Consider the following 21737-nt stretch of genomic DNA (forward strand, 5'->3'; position numbering starts at 1 on the left):
GAAAGAATCTACCACTTGTCTCCTGAAAGAACTCCCAAAATGGAATCTCCCAGGAATATTATAACCAAAATGCAAAGCTTCCAAGTGAAAGAAAAAATTCTGTAAGAAACCAGAAAGAAAGAATTCAAGTACCAAGGTGACAGAGTTTGTCTTGATTTAGCAGCCACCACCATAAAGGAAAAAAGAATTTTGAACACAATATTCCAGAAGGCAAACAATGTGGGCTTACAGTCAAGAATTATTTGCTCAGTAAAACTGAGCATAATGCCACAGAGGGAAAAATGGACTTTTTAATGAAATAGAGGATTTGCAGGCATTTCATGAAAAGCTCAGAGCTGCAAAGAGACTTCGGAGTTCAAACACGAGGGAACAGAAATATAAAAAGGTAAACATGAACGAAGAATGGTAAAGAACTAAACAAGGATAAACTTGCTTACATTCAAACATACGGAGATAATACATGTCTCCTCTGAGCCCCTCTCATCATCAGAGCTCATATAGGGAGTCCAGCTTAAAAACAAGACAAAACAAAACACTGGAAGAATCAGGCACATGAAATGAAATTTTAAAAAAATTATCCTATCTCTAATTCCTTTGCTCTATGATTTTTAAAAATATACCGTGTTAATTGACAGAGCTTACTATGAGGCATTCTTAAATTCCAGTCCTTTATTTAGCAGGACACAATCACTTCATAGTTTTGGGGCCCAGTTTAAATCATGGTAGTTGTAGACTAGATGAAGTAATTCTAGATTTCACTTCTGCAGAAACAGCCAAACTGGTGCTAAATTAATTGTTTTGGTCTACATGGTGATCATCTCATACAGAAAATGGTGAAAGGATCAGGTATCATGGGAACGGAGATGAAAAACAAGGGGGAAAAATTCTGCAGTGTATGTACATAGGCTGTTAAACCTTCATGATAGTAATGACATGAGATCTAAAACTGCTTAATCTCACCATTATTTAGATGTAGAGGAGGAGTTTCTTGTAGCAAACTAGTCCTCTTTCCTACCTTTCTTCATTAACCAAATAACCGCTGCAATCAAGTCACCTGCTAGAACTGCTGAGTAGAAAGAAGGCATATGGGATTCTTTGCCTAAGTAGCAACAAGCAATGACACTGATAAGAGTTTAGAGAAGATATAGCTGCAAAAGGACAGTCTTTACTCCCATATCTCATCATCTGTCAAAAACCCAGAACTCAAATGCTATTTTGGGTTTGTGGGGAGATTTTTATTTACTGATAAAGCATTATCTTTCTTTGCCTAGAAATGAAGACACCTGATATGTGGGTGTTTGAAATGCAAGGAAGTCAATAAAGTATGCATTTTTGCTCCAACAAAGAACATGTTTAAACCATCTGCCTTAAGTAGTTATGGCAAGTCACTATGGTTGTCTTACTTTGTTACTATTCTGAAAATCATCATTCATATGGCAAGATATAAAGGCCAATAAAGATACATTTCTAAATCTCATTTAGTTGTAGCCTTTAAATGATTATTAAATAAGGACCAAGATAATAATACCTTCCTCTTGAAAAATATTAATAAAAAGAAGCAACATTCCTTTGAGGCAAGGGTGGTATAAACACCAAATAGGGAAGCCCTCCACAAGTACATGAAATGATAATAAAAACAAAAATGGGCTTGGGAGAATTTTCTTCCCTGTCTCCCATAAAAGCAACAAATAAAGTGTTCTCTTCCTCCAAAGTGTGCACACTTTTACAGAGGAGAATAAAATTACTTGAGAATAACAACAAAATCTTCATCTTCCTCAGACAAAGATTTAAGAAACAAAGCTTTAGCACTACTTCCTTTTAGAGCTGGGTATGTCAACCAAATCAGAAGTAGAAGTGGATTTCAGCATAGAAAAAATGAAGAACAGAATAAGAAGTGCCCCCTCCCCCCAAAATAAGACATTCTAGGAAACGATAAGAAAATTTTATGCCTTGCAGAATTCTTTGTTTGCTTAAGGAGAATCCCAAGGATAGCTGCCCATGTCAAGATGCTCTCCCTGGACCCTCTGCCAAGTGTAGCTGACTTTACTTCTTCCTTCCTCCCAATCCTCGATGTCCTGTGATCAAGCTTATGTGAAACAACTAAATCATTTCACAGAACAGAGATTTTTTTTTAAAAAAAGTGTGTAATAGTATAGTATAGCATATATGACAAGATGGAAATTCTACTCTACACTCAACAGCAGTTAAGTGACAAGAGGAGGTCACAGGAGAAGGCCACAGAACTTTTGCATGAGTAGAGGAACCTCTGAGACACTTTTTAAGGCTAAGTTCAGACACAGGAAGAGAGATCAGAGAAGGGGAAGAGAAAAACAAACCACAACAAAATCCATACGCTTTAGGAAGGGTGGGGTAACAAATTTTAAAAATACACTGGTTTTCACCTAGAAAAATGTCTTTATGTAAAAACAAAATTTGTGTACTATAATTTTCTAAATGTGAATAAAGACGTACATAGCTAAGCACTATACTTCTGCAACAAAACAATTTGTAAAAATTAACATCTTTCATTTGGATTTTTCATGTGAATACTGGCAAATGTCAATAAACTTATACCCAATATGTATTTTCATTTTTATAAATTCATGTAAGTCTCTAGAACACCATTTCTTAAATGATTATTACAGTGTGTCCCACACTGTCCTAAAAGATTTTAATACTCTTCTAAAATTAAGGCACCCAAGGAACACCATTATCATCAGATAGGATCTGGTCTGTTAACACATATCCTTATACAGGAAACTTTTATGCCAATCAATTGTAAGCCAAATATTCAATTAAATGAACATGTTTAACTTTGAAAACTATTCATTAGCTTGTTTCCCTAGTATTCACCCTCCCCCATTCCAGAGCCATCTCTTATGCATTTGCTTGCTAATTAAATTATGGGGGAAAAAAAGAATTCCCTTTTTTATCCTTAAATATCAGTGTGATGAATCCTACTTGGAGTCAGAGAACCTTGGTTCAAATATTAATTCTTCCCACTAACATGTGTAATTCTGGGCATGTCACTTAATCTTCCTCAGTTTCCTCATCTAGAAAATCAGGGGGTTGTACTGGATTTTCCTTTTAGTTTAAGTCATGCTACTATGATTCAATGATCTGAGCAAACTTATAACCTCTCTCCCACCCAAAGTGCTTTATACAGCTCAATATATCTGATTGCTATACAGACTTTACATAGTAGAAATTTTTAGAATTGAGTATAGAGTGAAACGTAAACCCAATAAAATATGTCAAGATAACTTTGAAATAGAGATCCGATAAGCCAGTCCACATTTTTTAAAAGATATACGCCTATCAATTTTACAGTAAAAAAAAAACCACTGGAACTCTATAGCATTACCCTTCCTGAAGCTAGCTAATATTCTAGCTAAAATGTACATGACAAAGATAAACTGTAGAACTCTAGACCCTCCCCCAAAGAGCTACAAAGATGCGTAGCTTCCTCTCCTTAAGGAGGAGAATTTCAAGGTATCACTTGCCATGTCATAGCTTCAGGCTCAACTTTCAGAGCTCAGTTTCCAAGACCCTTTCTCTGCAAAAAGGGTGGGATAGGTGAAAGGTAGGAACTATACTGATCATCTTTCATTCTGAAATGAAGAACAAGGGAATTAAATTAAAAGCTTTTGCACAGAATATCAATACAACTAGGATTAGAAGGAAAACAATCAGGCAGAAAAAAATATTTTTGTCAATTATCTCTGATAACAGGCTATTATCCAAGATAGGTATTTGTACCAAGCCCCTATATAATACCAATAGCCAGCCACCCCCCAATGGAGAAGTGGTCAAAAGAAATGAAGTTTTCAAAAGAATTGCAAAACAACAATAATCACATGAAAGACTGTTACAAATCACTAAGAAGAAAAATGTTAAACAAAACAACTGAGGTTTCAACTGGTGTCTAGAAAATTGGCAAAGATGAGACAAAAGATAGAACTAGTCAACGTTGGAGAGGCTGTGGTAAGACAAGCATGCTAACACACTGTTGAGGGAGCTGTGAATTGGTCTCACCATTCTAGAAAGCAATTTATGTGGAAAAAATTGCTCAAAAAATCCCAAATTTCTGAATATAAACCTCAAGAAGGTCCAAGACATAATGATCCCGTAGATGTCAAAACATTCATAGCACCAATTTTTGTGGTAGCAAAATAAATAAACAAAACAAATTTAAAAAAACCCTAGAATAGTGGGTTCCCATCATTTGGAGAGTGACTAAGTAAATTGTAATATATGAATATAATGGAAAACCATTGTGTAGTAAAGAACAACTAACATGGGAAACAGAAAAGCATGGTGGTGGGGTGGGAAGGGACTATGAATTGATGCAATCAACCAGCATTTATTGATTACTATGTGCCTGAGATTACAAGTGAAAGAATGAAACCATCTCTGCTTTCAATGAGCTTATATTCAAACGGGAAAGAACACACACACAAAAATATAAAGTAGTTGGAGAGAGGGCACTAACAGTTGGGAGGGATGAAGACAGGCTTTGTTTGTTTTGAAGGAAAAGAAGGAGAGAAGAGAAGGGAAGAGCAGAGAAGAGGAGGGAATACATTCCTAGGATGGGGAGGCGACCAGCACGTGGAAATGAGACAGAGCATAGTATGTAAAGAACAAAAAGAAGGCCTATTTGGCAAAATTACTACGAGTTGGGGGGAGGGGGGTGAGAACAGGGAGGGGAGAGTAATGTTCAACAAAGCTGCCAGGTTCTGAAGGACTTTAAAAGCCAAACAGAGGTGTTTTCTCTTTTATTCTAGAGGAAACAGGAAACCACTAAAGTCGATTGAGTAGAGGAGTGATAGGATCAGATCTTTATTGAAAGAAAACCACTTTGTCAGCATGGAGGATGGAGTGGAATGGGGAGCAACTTTAGGTTGGGAGATCAATTAGGAGACAATAATCAAAGTGAGAGGTGATGAGAGCCTGAACTAAGGTTGGTAGCTGTGTGAATGAAAGAGATGGGGTTGAATGGGAGCAATGATGGGGATGAAGAGATGGCAAGATTTGGCAACTGACTGGATGGAAATGCGGGGTTAAGATGGGTTAAGAGTCAAGGAAAAGGCTGAGTTTAATAACCTGAGAGAACAAAAGGATAGTGGTGCCTTCGACATTAATGTAGAAGTTTAGAAAAAAGAAGGTTTTGGGGGAAAGATAATAAGCTTTGTTACAGTCATATCTGAAATGCCTCCAGGGCATCTATTTTGAAATGTTCAATAGGCAATTGATGACATGGAACCATATAGCTCAGGTGACAGAGTAGGATTGAGAATGAAGAGGATAGAACTAGGAAAACAACACACTCAGCAACTATAGTAAGGTATGAAAAAAGAACACTAAAATGAATGCTGTGTTAAGTATCACAGCCTATGGTAGCTCCAGCGAAGAAAAAGAAATACAATACCCTCCTTCTGTTGGAGAAGTAATATACTATGAGTGTGTAACAGTGGGTATACAGAGAAAAATACTGTCAGGTTGTTTTGTTTTGATTTTGGCTTAACTATCCTCCATACCTACAAAGGACAGCTCATGAAATTGGGTGGGTAAGTAGATGGGTAGATGGACAGATGGGTGTGGGAATGACTATGATTTTTTTCAAGTAATCAATAAAACTCAATTTTTAAAAATTATGTTATATTAAACTTCTAGTACTTTACTTTCAGCAGTTGTGTGAATATGCAAAATGTATTTCATGAGATTTTTTTAATGCTTATTCATAAAATCACGTTTCATTGTAAATCTCTAAACTGGATTCCAATGTATCCGATGATGACAAACACTAAAGAACTAATTTTTTAAAATTAAATGCCAACTATTCCCTTTCTGGAGTGTATGACAGAATAAAATGCTTGTTATTATAGATTTATGCTCATTAAAATCAGTAGAGAGAAATTAAGAGAGTATTTGTCACTTTAAAAAAATATACTTTTGCCAGGAGTGTTTAAATATTTTCTTCTGACTGATGCTAAGATTTCTTTGGATACTTCCAATAACATTTTTCCTCACTTTCAAACATAAGTTCCCGTTAGATTTGCCCAAACTAGAAAAGTTTAGTCACTTTGCTAATAGTGTTAGAAGGTCTCTTACAGTAGATGGAGACTAAACATATTACTCTTTTACACAGTCTCTACCTGACACAAAATTTCCTGGTGTTCTTCCACACTCATCAGCTGACTTTAAAACTTAATTAGTTCAGCCTATATATAAAACAGCACATAAACTGCTCCCCTTGCCCGATGGATACTAAAAATAAATTAGCATTATATTCAAACATAAGCTACTGGACAACAGATTCTATTGCCCCAAAACATAAGTAAATAGGCATTTTGACAAATATAAGCACATGCTTTGTAAAACAACATAATACAACAACAAACAGTACAAAGAGCAGTGAAGCAAGAAGACCTAGGTTCAAGTAATTTTCCAACCTGTGTGACTTTGGGCAGTTCACTTAGCTACCCTGGCTGGGCCTCAGTTTCATTATCTATAGAATGAGGGGGTTAAGTAGCCTTTCAAGTGTCTTCTAGCTATATACCTATGATCCTAAAGGACAATTGTAGAACATGTCCCTCTCTCTTCACTGCCTCTGAGGACTCTAAGCCTAACTCTTCCTCCTCAATGTAGCAATCAAGCTTAAATCCCGGTGGTGACTAATATGGTCATTCCATTTTCCCTTTTTCCTCCAAGCAGCATTGCAAGACATTTCTCCTTCATAATTCATGATTTAGAGTCTAGTCAACTCTACCCCCACCCCACAAATGCACACATTTGTTTTTACTTCATTCTTGTTTTTTTTTTCTCTCTTTCAACTTTTAGCCTGCTATACTTAGGGGAAGGGCTCTTTTTGTTTTTAAAAAATTAAAAACAAAAAGCTCTCATTTTGTCCTTTTTTTGTTCCATTAATAAAATAAACAACTAAACAAAGCCTCTTACTAGGGGCTGAGATGTAGTAGCATGTCAGTATCAAGGAAATAAGAAAATAATTCATTTTGAACTGGAATCAAATATAAAAATCATTCAGTACCATCAACCTCTACAATTCCTGACAGTGTCCATTAGCCTATTACAGGATTTCTACAAAAGACTCAATCTATTGTTTCCTCTTCTAATTAAATTTTCTTTTCCCATAGTGCCAATGGGTTTTTTTAAAAAATTTTATTTAAATTCATATTTTTCTCTTTGATTTAATTACTAGTATTACAAAACATTGTTCTCAATTTTTTTTCATTATTAATATACTAGAAATTTAGGTTTTACAGGCTAGCCTTGGGCCTTAATCATTATTCTCTATTGTGTTTGTATGTTTCTGGGGGGAATGCATTCCAAATCACTTATCTACAAAACAATTTTTTAAACATAGCCCTTTTTCAGAGTAAGTACTGGCAAATACAACAAACTTCTAGGCATTACATGGACAGTCTAGTACAGTGTTATTAGTCAGTATTAACAAATGGAAATGTCATATAGAGGGCTTAAGAATCCACTACATTAAAATGATTTAAAAGTATAGCTAACTAATACAAAACAAAGACCTTTCCAAAAATAGTTATTTTCTGTTATACCATAAAATGTGATTCTTTAATTTCTGATGGAAATTTTTGATGCGATAATTTCTGTGTTACCTAGACATGCTTTAGAGCAATGGTCCAATGGGAATCCAGAAACTGATGAGTGAGTTTGGGCAATTCCCTTAAGCACTCATCGCTCCAGTTTCCATGACTCAAAATGGGGATTTCACCTACACTTACATACCTAACAAACAAGCACTATATAACTCCTTGAAGGAAAAGTACTATATTGCCACATTAACTCTTGATTACATATCTGTGCCAGCAGAAGCAAGCAGTAATACAGATAACCAATATCCCAGATAGTTCAGAAGCTCACATCAAGGAGTCATCATGGCTCTCAACTAGTTATGGGCTGTGGAAACAGGCCAAAAGGAATATAGCTATAAAGTGCGTGTAATTTCTTTGCTGTGATCATTGTGTAGTATGGTAAGTCAGGAGAAATACTTGTGCTACTAACTTACAATGTGACCTTGAGCAAGTCACTATTTGTGTGATAAAGTGGACTAGATAGCTGGTAAGGTCCTTACTCATTAGTTTGAATAGTCTGTGATTTTAATTAAATTCAGCTGCAGGAGGAGGTAAGTTCCCTCTGGCTGTCTCTAAAAACAGAACTATGCCCTCAGCTTGTAGTAGCCCATCAGTGTTTGGGGTCTAGCCCATGATGGTCTGGATGTCATTCATAACTAGGAGTTGATTTTATTTCAGTGATTATTACTAGAGTAAATAATCAGGATTCACATATGTACTACAAAACTTTTTACATTTGTTATAGAATACAGTTAATTAACAGGTGAAAACACACACACACACACACACACACACACACACACACCCTTATGGGGGGAAAAAAAGACTTACAATCTGATGAGAAATGGATGGTTGACTTCTTTCAGGACTGACTTTTCATTGTGCACATGCTGCTCTTGCTTTAGCCGAATGACATCTGGAATGCTCATTACTTTCAATGCAAAATAATGTTTGGCTGTTCTTTCTTTCACTAGGTGGACTCGTCCAAAGGTACCTGTGCCTATAAATTAAGAACAACGATAACAAAAATCAGTTAAGCTTCTCACATTCAAGAAAAGTGTGTTGATGAAATCTAAATAAGGAGTCTATCATTATTACCATCATAATTTGAGGGCCCACTTTAACAAAAAACATCTTTAAGGGTTCTTTGAGAAAGTAAGGGGATATTCTTATTAATGTTTGCATTAATGTTTGAAATATAGCAGTGATATTTTGGTCACTCATTTTGCAAACTGATCATGACAGTATAAAAATTCCTAAAAGGTGAAATAACATTTACAGCATATTCCTTTCAAAAATCCCCTTCAACAGTCACTATTTTCCAAATCTTTAAAAATAAACACAAAGGGACATAGTATTGAAACTCCTCATAAACTATCTCATGGAATTTATGTGGAAAAGATGTACATTAGATGATATAATAGGACCATGGCATCAAAGATTTAAAGCCAGAAGGGACCCTTAAAGGTCATTCATTTTGCAGATGAAAAAACTGATAAAGAGAAATTTAAATGACTTGCTCCAGGTCATGTAGCTAGTAAATATCTAAAGCAACACTTAGTAATCTAAGTCTTCCTAAGTCCAGGGCCCTGTTCACTACAGATGTATTCAGCACTGGTTGAATAGCTAAATTCCAAGAGTAGCCATTAACTCCCCATTTCAACTGGGGAAAAGGTATCTAGAAGAGTGTTCAAAGGATCTGTCCTTAGCTTTGTATTTTTTATTATTTTTATAAATAACTCTAATGAAGGCACAGATGGCAAGCTTAACAAATTTTGCTGATGATGCAAACATAAGAAAGACCACTAATATAGAAATGACAGTCAGAATCTATAAAAAGAACACTAGCCTGAACACATTAAAAAGAATCCTAATAGATACAAATGCTAAGTCTTACATCTGGGTTCAAAAATTGTCTTGACACAGGAATAGTTAGACTAGTTTGTCTGAAGGTTTTTGTCATTTCAGTAGACTGACTGCAAGCTCACCAATGCGGTACGGTAGCAACAACTGCAACCAAAACTAATGAGATTTTTAGTTGCGTTGAAATAGACACAGCTTCCAGGAATACGGAAGTTGATAGTCCACTTTTACTCTGCCCTAGTCGGACAACATCTGAAGTGCCTAATTTTGACTGCCACAGTTTAAGGAAAGTCAATGATAATAAGGAGAATACTCAAAAGGAGGTATGGCATGAGAGAAAACAGGATGGTGAAAGGTCTTGAATCCATGGAGAAAAGAAAAGTGGGTGGGAATGGAGAAGGAAGGAAAAGGAAGTTGGATATGATAGTTATCTTCATGTATTTGCAGGGCTGTCATGTGAAAGAAGGATTAAAATTGTCTTGCTCAGCCCCAAGGGGTAGAACCAGGAGCAAGAGATAGAAACTGTAAAGAAGCAAATTTAACTTTGAATTGAGAAAAAGCTTCCTAAGAAGTAACACTGTCCGAAAGCAGAATGAGCTAAGAGGACACAATCTTCCAAAAAAGCTGTCCAAACTCATTAGCCCTAATTTATCATCTTCCACTCTCTTCAAAAGTCCTTGAAATATAGCTACCAGCACCACTACTCAATTCTTTCTTATTAAATGCAATCATCTCTCAGTCTTCATCTCTCTTAACATTTCCACACTGTTAACCACCTCCTGTTACTGGATATTCTATCTTGAGTAGGTCTTCTTGACACTGTTATCTCATAATTCTCTTCCTGTCTGTCAAGACTGCACCTTCTCAAGCTCCTGTACAGGTTCATTATTCATGTCCTGTCTCCTATGTGTGGGTATATCCTGGTTCTTCTCTATCCAATCTATACTCTCCTAATAACTTCTTCAGTTCCCATCAATACACATGTCATTTCTATGAAAATGACTCCCCTATTTACATATCTACCCTCATCTGTCTCCTGAGTTGAGTATGGTGCAGCAGAAAACACATTGAACTTGGAGCACTTTACCACACTAGACCCAAGTTTCTTTATGGGTAAAATGAAAGTATTATACTAAAAGACTTCTAAGTTACTACCAAGTCTAAATCTATGATCCTATATCTCCAGCTGCCTAATGTAATCACTTAAACATCCCATAAACATCCCAAACTCAACATGCCCAAAAAAGAATTCATTATCATTTCCTCCCCCCACAAGAAAAAACCCTAACCCTCCTCTCAACTTCCCTAATTCTATGTTGCAGATCTTCCAGTTATGTAATTCTCAGTCTAGAAGCTAAATGACTCTTCACTCTCTTCCTTCCCCCATATCCAATAATTTGCCAAGTTTTATCAAGCCCATTTTCTCAGCATTTGTCATACCTGCCTCCTCCACTCTGTTCCCACTATAACAACTGTGTTCAAGACTTCTTCACCTCTTCCATCCTTCAAACTAGTTTCCCTGAATTAAGTTTCCCTTCCCTTCCCAATCCTTTTTCTAGACAGCTAATAAACTGATGTTTCTAAAACACAGGTCTGAACTTGTCACTTTTCCTGCTTGAGAAGCTTTACTGGGCCTCCACTGTCAGTATAAAATACACACTCCCCAGCTTGGCCCTTAAAGCCCTTCACAATCTGACTCCAGAACATGATGAGATACCCTTTTAACTATGCTAAGTCAAACTGGCCTAACTGCTATTCTAGTATATAGCATTCTACCCCCTACTACTGTGACTCTGCCCAGTCTATATCCCTTGCCTAGAATGCTCCCACTCTTCACATCTGCCTCTTCCTCTTCACATCTGCCTCTCAGAAGCCTAAGTTTCCTTCAAGGCTCAGCTCAAGTGCCAACCCTTTCAATAGGGTTCCCTTGATGCATCCCTAGTTATCGGTCACTCACCCATCACCATGTATAGATTCTTATTTCCTTAACTGTGAACATGCTGTATCCTCCTAGTAAAATGTAACCTTGTAGATAGCAGGGATTGTCTCCTTTCTGTCTTTATATCACCCATGCCTAGCACAACACCTGGCACTTTAAAAATTCTTCCTTTTATGGTTTTTAGAGTGAGTCCCCCATTAATGGACATCTTCAATTGGAAATGCTTATGGTTATTTTACTACAGAGTCACTGATGTCCCTTCCAACTCTAAAATTCTGTGATTCTGACCCATCTGACTTATCCAACACTGGTCATCTGAAACTTGTGCATAGTTTAACAAAACATTTTTGTTTAAATAAAAAAATAAAGACTCTTTTCAACCATGATTGGAAATCAACCTCAGTTACCATATGCAATTTGTCTGGATGAGCACTGACAAGCTACTTACAATACAGTTATTAATTTATTCTGAGCAAAAGAACTTATGGGTGAATGAGGATAAGTCTCCATGAAAAAGAAAATCAAAAGAAGAGAAGGAACATTTCCTGGGTATCTTCTTCTAGTGTCTATTCCCATCACTTCTTGCTTCTCACAATTTCTTCCATAGACGGAAAGAATGCTTTGGTAGAAGATATTTTGGAATTTATCTGGTCCAACTGCTGAACAGGAGGACGCTGAGGCCTAGACCAGGAGCTGACTTGCTCCAGTTCACATGTCAAATTTATGGCTGAACTGGAACATTTGAACCCAGGCCTCTGGATCCCAAATCTTTCTGTCACATTATAACTGACAAGTTGCTTAATATAGTGGGGGGAAAATAGACTCAATTGCTTTTGAATACGAAGTTGCTTTAAACCTTTGGGTTACCCCTACCTTCTCATACTCACTTACCAAACCACCTGGGTACCAGAGAAATCAGACCCTGCTGGCATTTTCCAACCTTTACAGTCTTTTCTGGACAATCAGCATAAAAGATTAGCATATCTACAAGGAATTACATTTAATTCCCCTGGCTCCAGCCAGAAGTGCAGGTTTTCTAACAATGAGAGGGTTGTCCCCAGGAACTATTAAAATAGGTGCTCAAATCCTGCTTTTAGAAGGCTTTTAGCTTCAGTCAGATATCCTAGTCACAGGACTAGCTCTTTTAATGACGCCTATCTTGGGCCTCCTCCTTTGTTTTGTTTTGCTTTTTAATTAGCTTTGCCTTGCCTATGCTGAAATTCAGGTAGGTCTGCAGCAACAACTTATTCCACCACCACCACCCTCCCTGTCCCCCCCCAACCCCCTCACCACAAACACACATGCATACACCTCTAACAGGTAGTACATCTATACTCTCTGGCTCCAGGCAGATGTGAAGGTTAATATATGAAGGTATGTTGGGAAGATTTCTGAAATGCATCCCAATACTTACTAAATGGAGAAGTTTATCTGTGTGTATGGTTTTTTCAAAAATGTAATTCCAAATAAAAGTCAGATTAAAGCTCAATAAATTCTCCACAATCTTAGCCTAAGAAAAGCTAGGCATAGTGTAGTATATCCCCTAGATTTGGAGGGAACAGGCTTATAAGACTTCAGAGAATAAACTTGTATACTCCTATGACATAAAATTCAACAAAGCTAGGCAGTCATATTCCAAGAAAGATAGGATGCTCTCAAGAATGAAATTCTGGTCAAATTATTTAAGAGGAGCTGCTTTTAACTTGGGGGTCAATGAATACATTTCAGGGGGTCTGTGAATTTGGATGGGAAAAAATTGCAACTTTATTTCACTAATCTTTGGTTTCCTTTATAACTTTATGGATTTTATTTTATTCCTTTATAAATATTATTCTGAGAAAAGGGTCTATAGGCTTCCCTAGACTTCGAAAAGGGTCCATGACACAAAAATAATCAAAAACCCCTAGACTAGAGAGTTTGGGTCTAGATATAATATAGTTAGGTTGTTGAATAACCAGACACAAAGAACACTGCTTAATCTTTGGCTAATGGCTACCAACCTGAAGGAAACTATCTAGTGGAGTGTCCCAGGGATCTGTTCTTAGTCAACATATTCACTGTCCAACAACCTAGGCAAGAGAATCAGGACCTGAAGAGGTCTTGTCAGGCTGAAATGATGAGTTAAATCTAATAAGAGGAAATAAAGATAAATGGAGATATATGCTTACAAAGTTTAAAAAAAAAAACTAACTGCAAATGTACAGAATGGAGGGTATATATCTAGAAAAGTGAATCTGAAAAAAAAATCTTGGTGCTTTAATAGACTTCAAAGCTCAGTATCAGTCAAGAGCATGAGAAATAGCAGCCTAAAAAGCTCATACAATCATAGATTGTATCTAAAGCAAGGGAAATGATAGTCTCCCTACTCAGACTCCACCCAGAATATTCTGTTCAGTTCTAAATAGTCACAGTGGTAAACTGGAATATGTTCAGAGTAGAGTAACTAGATTAGTAAGTGATTGTAGAGGTTGTGATATAGGAAAAACCAGGGCTGCTTAGGCTAGGAAAGTGAAAACATATTAGGAGACAAAAAAAAGTTTGTTGGGTTATTGGTTTTTTGGGTTTTTTTTTTTGGAGGAGCCTTTGATTTTTAAATAAAGTAGCTAAAAGACTCATATGAAAACAGAATTAAATTTGGTTTGCTTGGCCCCAAAGGAAAGAAGTAGAAAGATAGATGGAAGTTATAGAGACATAGACTTTAATTCAGTGTAAGGAAAAATTTTCTACCAATTAGGGCTGTCATAAAGTGTAATGGGCTGCCTTAGTAGGTTCCTCTTGTATGGACTTTAGATAAACACTTGTCACAGGAGTTTCCATTCAAGTAAGTACACGATGAAGTAGCTGGCCATTGAGGTCCTCTCCAAATCTAAAATCATTTTATTCTACTCATTTTTCTTTTCCTGTTCAAGTTAATGAACGCTATGTGATATACATTGTGATAAATATTTGAAATAGTATTGCACAGCCCAAAGCATTTGAAATAACATACATGCAAAGAAGCAGCATAGAACGGAAGTACCAAATACAAGGTCCACAGGCAGCAGGTGGCCTCCAAACACTGACCTAGATAAAAATGTAATTGGGCAATGCTTAACAAAACAGATAAAAATAAGATAAAACATAGATAATATCACACTTTACAACTAATTTGATGTATGGACAGTGGGATCCTTCTGTATGGATTGGCAGTTCCCTTTTCTATTTGAATTTGATGCCACTGGTTTAGCAGATAGAAAGTCTGCCTTTGCTAAAAGAAGACTAGGACTCAAGCCCTGCCTCTGCCATCGAAATAGCTGTGTGACCATGGGCAAGTCACTTAACTTCTTAGGGCTCTTCACAATTCTAAGTTGTGGATGAGTTACTCAGCTGTAACTTCTTTTCCAGAAGTTCCCCACATAGATTCCATCTGAGCCTTGAACCTCTGCCTTCCATGGGAGGGTTGGACTGTGGTGGAAAGGAATACAAACTTTTAAAACAGGGCTTTCCTGGTGGGATTTCAAGTGGATCCCACATTTTGAAATAGGGAAATATTTCAAAATAACAAGCCTAATTCTTACTGAATGTGACTGGATTCCGCAAGAATAGTCATCTTTGGGAATAAAGAGAAAGCTGTTATTAGATGCGAGGGATAATGGAAGTAGATTTTATCAGGTCATACATCCTTACTCTTGAAACTGATCTGTCAAAGGTAAAATGAGTTAATTGTGAAGTTTGTTTGAAGAAAAGAGAAGAAAAGAGGTTTTGACAATTGCCAAGACTTCTACAAGCCTTTTTTTTTTTTTGAGACAACATAATAAAACAAGATCACTGAGATGAAAATAACCTTATGGTCAGTGGGTGGCAAATGACTACTATTCATTATATCCCTGCAGAGAATTCCATTTGGGAGTGTTAGCCACTGGGAAGAAAAAAGGAAATCTTGTTTACAAAAACAACTAGGGCTCCCTATGCCAAATTGTTACTAACACCCTGTGGATGACCCACCCAGGCCTTCAAGTCTAGATGAGGTGACAGGCAGCATAACTAGAGAATAAAACAGGTTGTGACTCCAATTTTGTATCAACTGACATTTCACCTCATTGCTCATTTGTCAATGCCTAATTAAAACTTGTACTTAACTTCTCCACACTCTTATCTACTCATTCACTAGTCTCCTGAGACATGGAAGTAAGTTAAGGAAACAAAACATGATAGTTTTGCCTCCTTGTGATCTGATTTAGATTCAATCCAGAAGAAAGTGCATTGGATTTGAGGTCAGGGGACCTGGCTCAGTTTCCTCATCTGTAAAATGAGGGAATTAAAGTGGATGGCTCTGAGGGAGGTCCTTTCCAGTTCTAGAATTTATGATTATATGTGGCCTCTAAGAAGGTGCTGCATCTAACATCAAGTACCATAGGAGGCCAGAGAAGGGGGAAAGCAATGTGGGCTGAGATGATTAAAGAAGACAGAACTTGAACTGAGTTTTGAAGAGAGAAATACTTGAACTTGACACAATAAAGACAATGGTCTATGTTTCCCTTGTTTTTCCTATAAAGTAGGGTTGCTTCTTAGCTGGTGGAATGTAGGGCCATAATCAGGCTTGCCGACATCCAACCTGAAACCTCTTAGTTCCAATAGTCTTTTTTGTTTAGATCTAACAAACACATTATTACATAGCGAAAAAAAAGACTAGAAGGGGAGGAAAAGATAGAGAATAGTAAATTGGTTCAATTATATCTAACTGCCACATAATCTGTCCTAACAATGATAGAAAGTACTCTATTTGAATTCTTAAAATATAGATTTTGAACACCAAGGAATGTGCCAAGTTATTTATTACTGGAAGCAAATAAGTAAAAAGCAAAAATAATCTCCTAAATTTAAAAAAGCATTCTTTAGTGGATTTGATCATCTTGAAACAGTCTCATAATTAAATGTGCATTATAAACCCTTGATTATCTGTACAGGGATTTTCTATCAAAGAAGATATCTGAGAAATATTTAGTCTCAGTTGGCTTCCCCATTCCTTGAGACAAGGAGACCAATTAGGAGATTTCTTCACTAATCCAGGCAAAAGGTAACTAAGGTTGCAAATAAGCAAGCTGTATAGAGTCAAGTAAACTGTGTGGAGAGAGAAGGGGTGAGAACCTAGAGAGAATTACAATCCTGAGAGCAGGAGAATCTTCTTTCGATGGAGAACAAGAAAAGCCACCTGCTGTTGGAAAAAATTAGTACAAATTGCACACACACACACACACACACACACACACACACACTACTGAGAGGTTATTCTTTCCTATCCCTCAGTTTTAGACCATTTTTCCACCTTCCAACTGACTGACTCTTATGCTCTTGGTTTGGGATCTTCTCTATCTCCTTAGACCCCCCCCCCCGGGCATTCAACATCTTTTTGTTTTCAGTCCTTTTTCAGTCATGTCCAATTCTTTCTGACCCCATTTGGGGTTTTCTTGGCAAAGTTACTGGAGCAGATTGCCGTTTCCTTCTCCAGCTTACTTTACAGATGAGGAAATTGAGGCAAACAGGGTGAAACGACTTGCTACAGCTAGTAAGTGTCTGAGGCCAAATTTGAACTCAGGAACATGAGTCCTCCTAACTTCAGGCCCCACACTATCCACAGTGCCACCTAATCCCCTAGCTGCCCCATTCAACACATTACCTGCAGGCCAAATGCAGTACATGACCCCAGGGTGTGGAGTCAACCTAAGACTGCTGTCACCTAATTAGATAGTCATGACAGGGCCTAACCACACATTTCTCAGCATATATTACTCCTCTTCCTGAGCTCTATGGTCCAGCCAATCTGCCCTTCCTCGTGTTCTTCACACGTGACACTCTACCTCTCATGTGTGTGCCTCTGCACTGGCTGCACTGAATACTTGGAATGCACTCTCACCTCACCTTCATCTGTTAAAATCGCTCACCTCGAGCATTCACATTGTTTTTCCTGGTCACCACTGAAGCTAATGCCTTCCCTCCTTACTTTGTATTTATTAAATGTTTCACATAGTCTGTATATGTTTGAGGAAGGCAGCATGGCATCAGAAAGCTGGCTTCAAAGTAAGAAAAACCTGAGTCCAAGCACCAACTCTAAAATTCACTCATCTCTCACTCATCTCAGGGCTACAGACAATTCTCTAACTTGCCAAGAAAGTGCTACCAGGCTTTAGTAGAGGGAGTTTCCGCAGCAGGAAATTTCCAATACCAACAAAATCACAGGTCCAATCACAATCCTTAGGAGAGACAACAATCTCCTCTGATAAAAAGGTAAAGTCCTTGAGGGTGGGGACTTGTCTGTATCCCAGGTGGCTTACCACAAAGCAAGTGGTTAAAAATGACTGGGGACTAACTAGCTACTCTGGACAAGTGTGTCCATCTACCACTATGAAGTACCGTTAATGAAAGAGTTCATTAAACTACTGAAAATGAAGCAGAGATCCAGTATCAATGAAATAAACCCTTTGGTCACAATTGACAGGCTCACAGTCCAAGAATATGTTTAGTAAGTATCATCGTCACTTTCGTCAAAAAATAAAAAATAACTAGCGTTAGGTCTACACAGAAATGAACTTTTAAATGGAGAGAGCCAGGTAGGAGGGACCTTAGCAACCAACCTCTCATTTTAAGGAAAATTGGATCCAGAGAAATTAAGCCACTTGTCTAAGGTCATAAGTGGCAAAAAAGAGATTGAAACTCATTTCTTGTTAATCTCCTTCCAAGCCATAAGTTTATTAGATGGTTTTTTTTTAATTTCATTTGTATTCATTCCCCAAATCTTATATTTCTGAATATACAAAAAGCTATACTATATACCACTTATACCATAAAATTTGAAAACTGAATTTAAAATTTCATGTAATAATTCATGTGGCCTCACACAAATAGATTTGATTATGTCAACCACTATAAGTGTATGCGGGGAGAAAGAAGGGAAGATTGGATACCTTTGCCTCTTTGCCTTGGCAGATTTGTGTTCCTGGGTCTTATCTTTCATTCTGCTAGAGAACTCTTCTTTTTCTCTTTTAAAATAGAGGGAAGACACACTCCTATAAACCTTTTATATTTGTTATACCTAAGACCCCAGTTTAATTTTTACGTACACACACTTGTTGCCTTCTTGTGTAGAAATACAAATGGATAATACTGGCTCATATTTACATAGCACCTAGTGAGGTAGGTAGTATAAATATGACTTTGCATTTTACAAATGAAGAAACTGGGGCTCAGGAAGGGCAAGGGAGTTAAGTCCAAGATCAGAGTACCAGAAATAAGAGTTAAACACGTGTCTACTAACTCCAGGTCTCGTGTTCTTCAACTAATAATTTTAACAACCCAGTATCTGTATAGGGCTTTAAGATTTAGAAATCCCTTTCATGTTATCTCATTTGATTTTTACAACAATCTTACGTGATAGGAGCTATTATCATCACCATTTTACAGATGACAAAACTGTTAAGTTTAAGCGACTGGCTCAGGAGCACACAACTAGTAAACATCAGAGGCTGGATGAATCCAGTCCGTAAGCACAAGTGTACAAAAGTAGGCTACATATTGACAAAACTGTCATCTCTTTCCTACCAAGTCAAGTCAACAAATATTAAGTGTTTATTATGTCCCAGGCGCTATGGCTAAACTGAAGATAATGGAAAGGCAAAACCAATCCCTGTCTTCAAGGAGCTGATATTCTAAACAGTGAAACAGGGTTAATCCAGGGCTGGGGCTTTGCAGGGCAAGACAAGAAAACAACCAAGGAGCAAATACATCAAGCATAGACATGAACTGGTTAGCCAAGGGGCAAGAGGGGAAAGGGAAGAGAGCATAGTCAGTGCAGGAGTGATGGCTTAGGAAAGAGCTGAGGAGTAAAGGTAGAGGAGGTCACAGTGAGAACAAAGATCAGGGTTAGAGGTCATAAGGCTGAGGAAAAAGTGAAATAACCAAAAATCATGATCAGATAAAGCAATTTCAGGGTTCCTGATGGAAGTGGAACACTTATAAACGATGGCAAGGTCAAGAGTATGATCATCATAATGTGTAGCTGAGGTACGATGCATTATTGTATGTTAAAATACCCTAGCATAAGGGCAAATGTAGGGGAGGAAAGAAAGGCAGTAGCCGGCCACATAACTCACTGAGGAAGGAGGGAGAGGGCCCTACGAGTCAATTTATAACACCTACCAAAATCTTGAATGTGCGAAAAACGTGGATTGAATGAACCTCAAAAGAAGAGAGATTTCTGAGTTGTAGGTAGAGAGAGTGTCTGAAAATGGCAATGGAGGGCATTCCACGTGCACCAACACAATCAGTGAATCAGTGAGTATGGGCTGAAGTGCAACCCATACTGGAAAGAGTGCCTAGGAAGGTCTTGTCATCAGGAGGGCTCCTGGTTTTAGTGAGTGCCAGAAGACAGAAGGAGAAAGAAAGAAAAAGGTTTAAAATGAAAGCCAAGTGTGTCAACTACGAAGAAGGCATTCCAGAGACCACAGTTGATAGAGTGGGGAGATCTGAAGTGGGATAGGAACAAGGGAGTGGGCAACAGGAGATGAGGAACAGGGTCTGTTAGAATGAAAGCATGGGATTTGCAATCACTGGAATTGGGAGCATACGATGGGGTGGGGCTATGCTAACCATTGTGAAATGTGTTCAGCCTAAGAAATGGTGAATAGAGAAGTCCACTGCGGGAGAGAGGTGATTAGATTTTTCAGTACCCTCCCTTGATGTCCAGCACTGGAAGGGAGTGATAGTGAGTCCTATGAGGCCCAGGAGGAATAACTCCCAGGAAGCAGAAGCAAGTGAGGAGACAGACTCAGACCTCAATAGGAGGGTGATGCAGTGCTCCCTTGGGAATCTCAGGGGCAAAGATAGAGGCTACAGTTTGGCCAGCTTTCACTTTTTCCAAATATCCTGCCTCTTTCCAGCTGCCCTCTATACCTCTCATACCGTATCAAACACAGTCACCTATACACTCTTGCTACATAGCCATACAAAAAGTCTCTGATTAATGTAAGTCCTTAAATTTGGCACAGAAAAATCAATCTGATGGAAGGAAAAAAATCTCACAAATGGCATGGCAACAGAAATAACCTGGACAAGCTGTTTTACAATGGCTTAAACTGACAAATGATATTTATTGTAAATCCTAAGTAAGATGGAAAAATGTTATTAAGTAATATTACTCTCAAGAATTTTCTGGAAATGAAATCACACTTTCCACAACGTGAAGGAAATAAAATCCATTCATGCAATGAAATAGCCGAATCAGAAACAAAAGAGGTAGAGAAAGGGAAGAAAAGGAAGGAAGGAAGGAAGGAAGGAAGGAAGGAAGGAAGGAAGGAAGGAAGGAAGGAAGGAAGGAAGGAAGGAAGGAAAGCAAAAAAAAGCCTAACTCATCTCAACAAAATTTTCTAGCCAACAATCGTCTGCCATATCAGAACGAAATTATGGTCCTCTCAGGTTAGAAACATACGTTACTAAATGAAGAATTGGTGAGGAATGTGGAATAAAAGCAAAAATAAAGAACCAAGATGTTCATTATTAATGATACATTAGAGACTAAAGAATATAGCGGGTGGATAGCTAAGTAGTACAGCTTAGAGAGTGATAGACTTGAAGTCTTCAATACCAGATTTCTAATCCTGCTGTTTTGACCCTGGACAAACTATGTTACCTCCATCAGCCTCAATTTCCTCATCTGTAAAATGGAAACAACAGCCCCTTCCTCCCAGTGTTGTTTTGAGAATCAAATGAGAAGACATATTCAGTGCTTTAAAACCCTATATAAATGCTAGCTATTGTTGTTGTTATGTGTTAGAGATAATAAAGATGACAAAAATTTCCATGTCATAAAATGAAGGAGCTGAGGGCAAGAAGAGATGGGAGAAAAGGAAGGAAGAAAAAGCACATTAGTGATTTTATGAGGTTAAGCTATTCTCTTTGATGGCACTGATATTACTGAAAAACAATTAAGTTTTAGGGAAGACTAAAGGGAAACTGGTCAAGACAGCCAGGTGCTAGGCTAGGCCTGCCAAATGAATGATGGAGCTAGAAACACTGGAAATCTCTTCCAGCTAAGAGGTAGGAGGTAGGGAGAGAGGGAGGGATCTCAAGGCACTAGACTGAAATAGGATGTAGAGACCACTTATTCTGGATGGTGAGTTAGAGAAAAAAGAGGAGATAGACATAGCATTTTTTCTTCCTTTCTCAACATACCTCTTTTCTTTGGTCCTTTTCTCATCCACTTGATTTTCTAGCTTTCTCCCCCCTTTTCTCTTTTCTCTCACACCATTCTTTCTCTCATTCTCTGTTTCTATTTTTACCTG

At 37.7% G+C, this 21737-nt stretch overlaps 1 protein-coding gene across 4 annotated transcripts in view; it reads right to left on the reverse strand.

The window, feature by feature from the left end:
- The window catches only part of PRKX (protein kinase X-linked), a 143459-nt gene that overhangs the window by 65128 nt on the left and 56594 nt on the right, over positions 1 to 21737 (reverse strand). For all 4 annotated transcript variants that reach the window (XM_036746015.1, XM_036746018.1, XM_036746017.1 and 1 more), the window contains exon 2: positions 8454 to 8622. In XM_036746015.1, the coding sequence (XP_036601910.1) occupies positions 8454 to 8622 (169 nt within the window). The remainder of the gene's footprint in view (positions 1 to 8453; positions 8623 to 21737) is intronic.

The sequence above is a fragment of the Trichosurus vulpecula genome, chromosome 2 (assembly GCF_011100635.1).
Source record: "Trichosurus vulpecula isolate mTriVul1 chromosome 2, mTriVul1.pri, whole genome shotgun sequence".
NCBI classification, from domain to species: Eukaryota; Metazoa; Chordata; class Mammalia; order Diprotodontia; family Phalangeridae; genus Trichosurus; species Trichosurus vulpecula.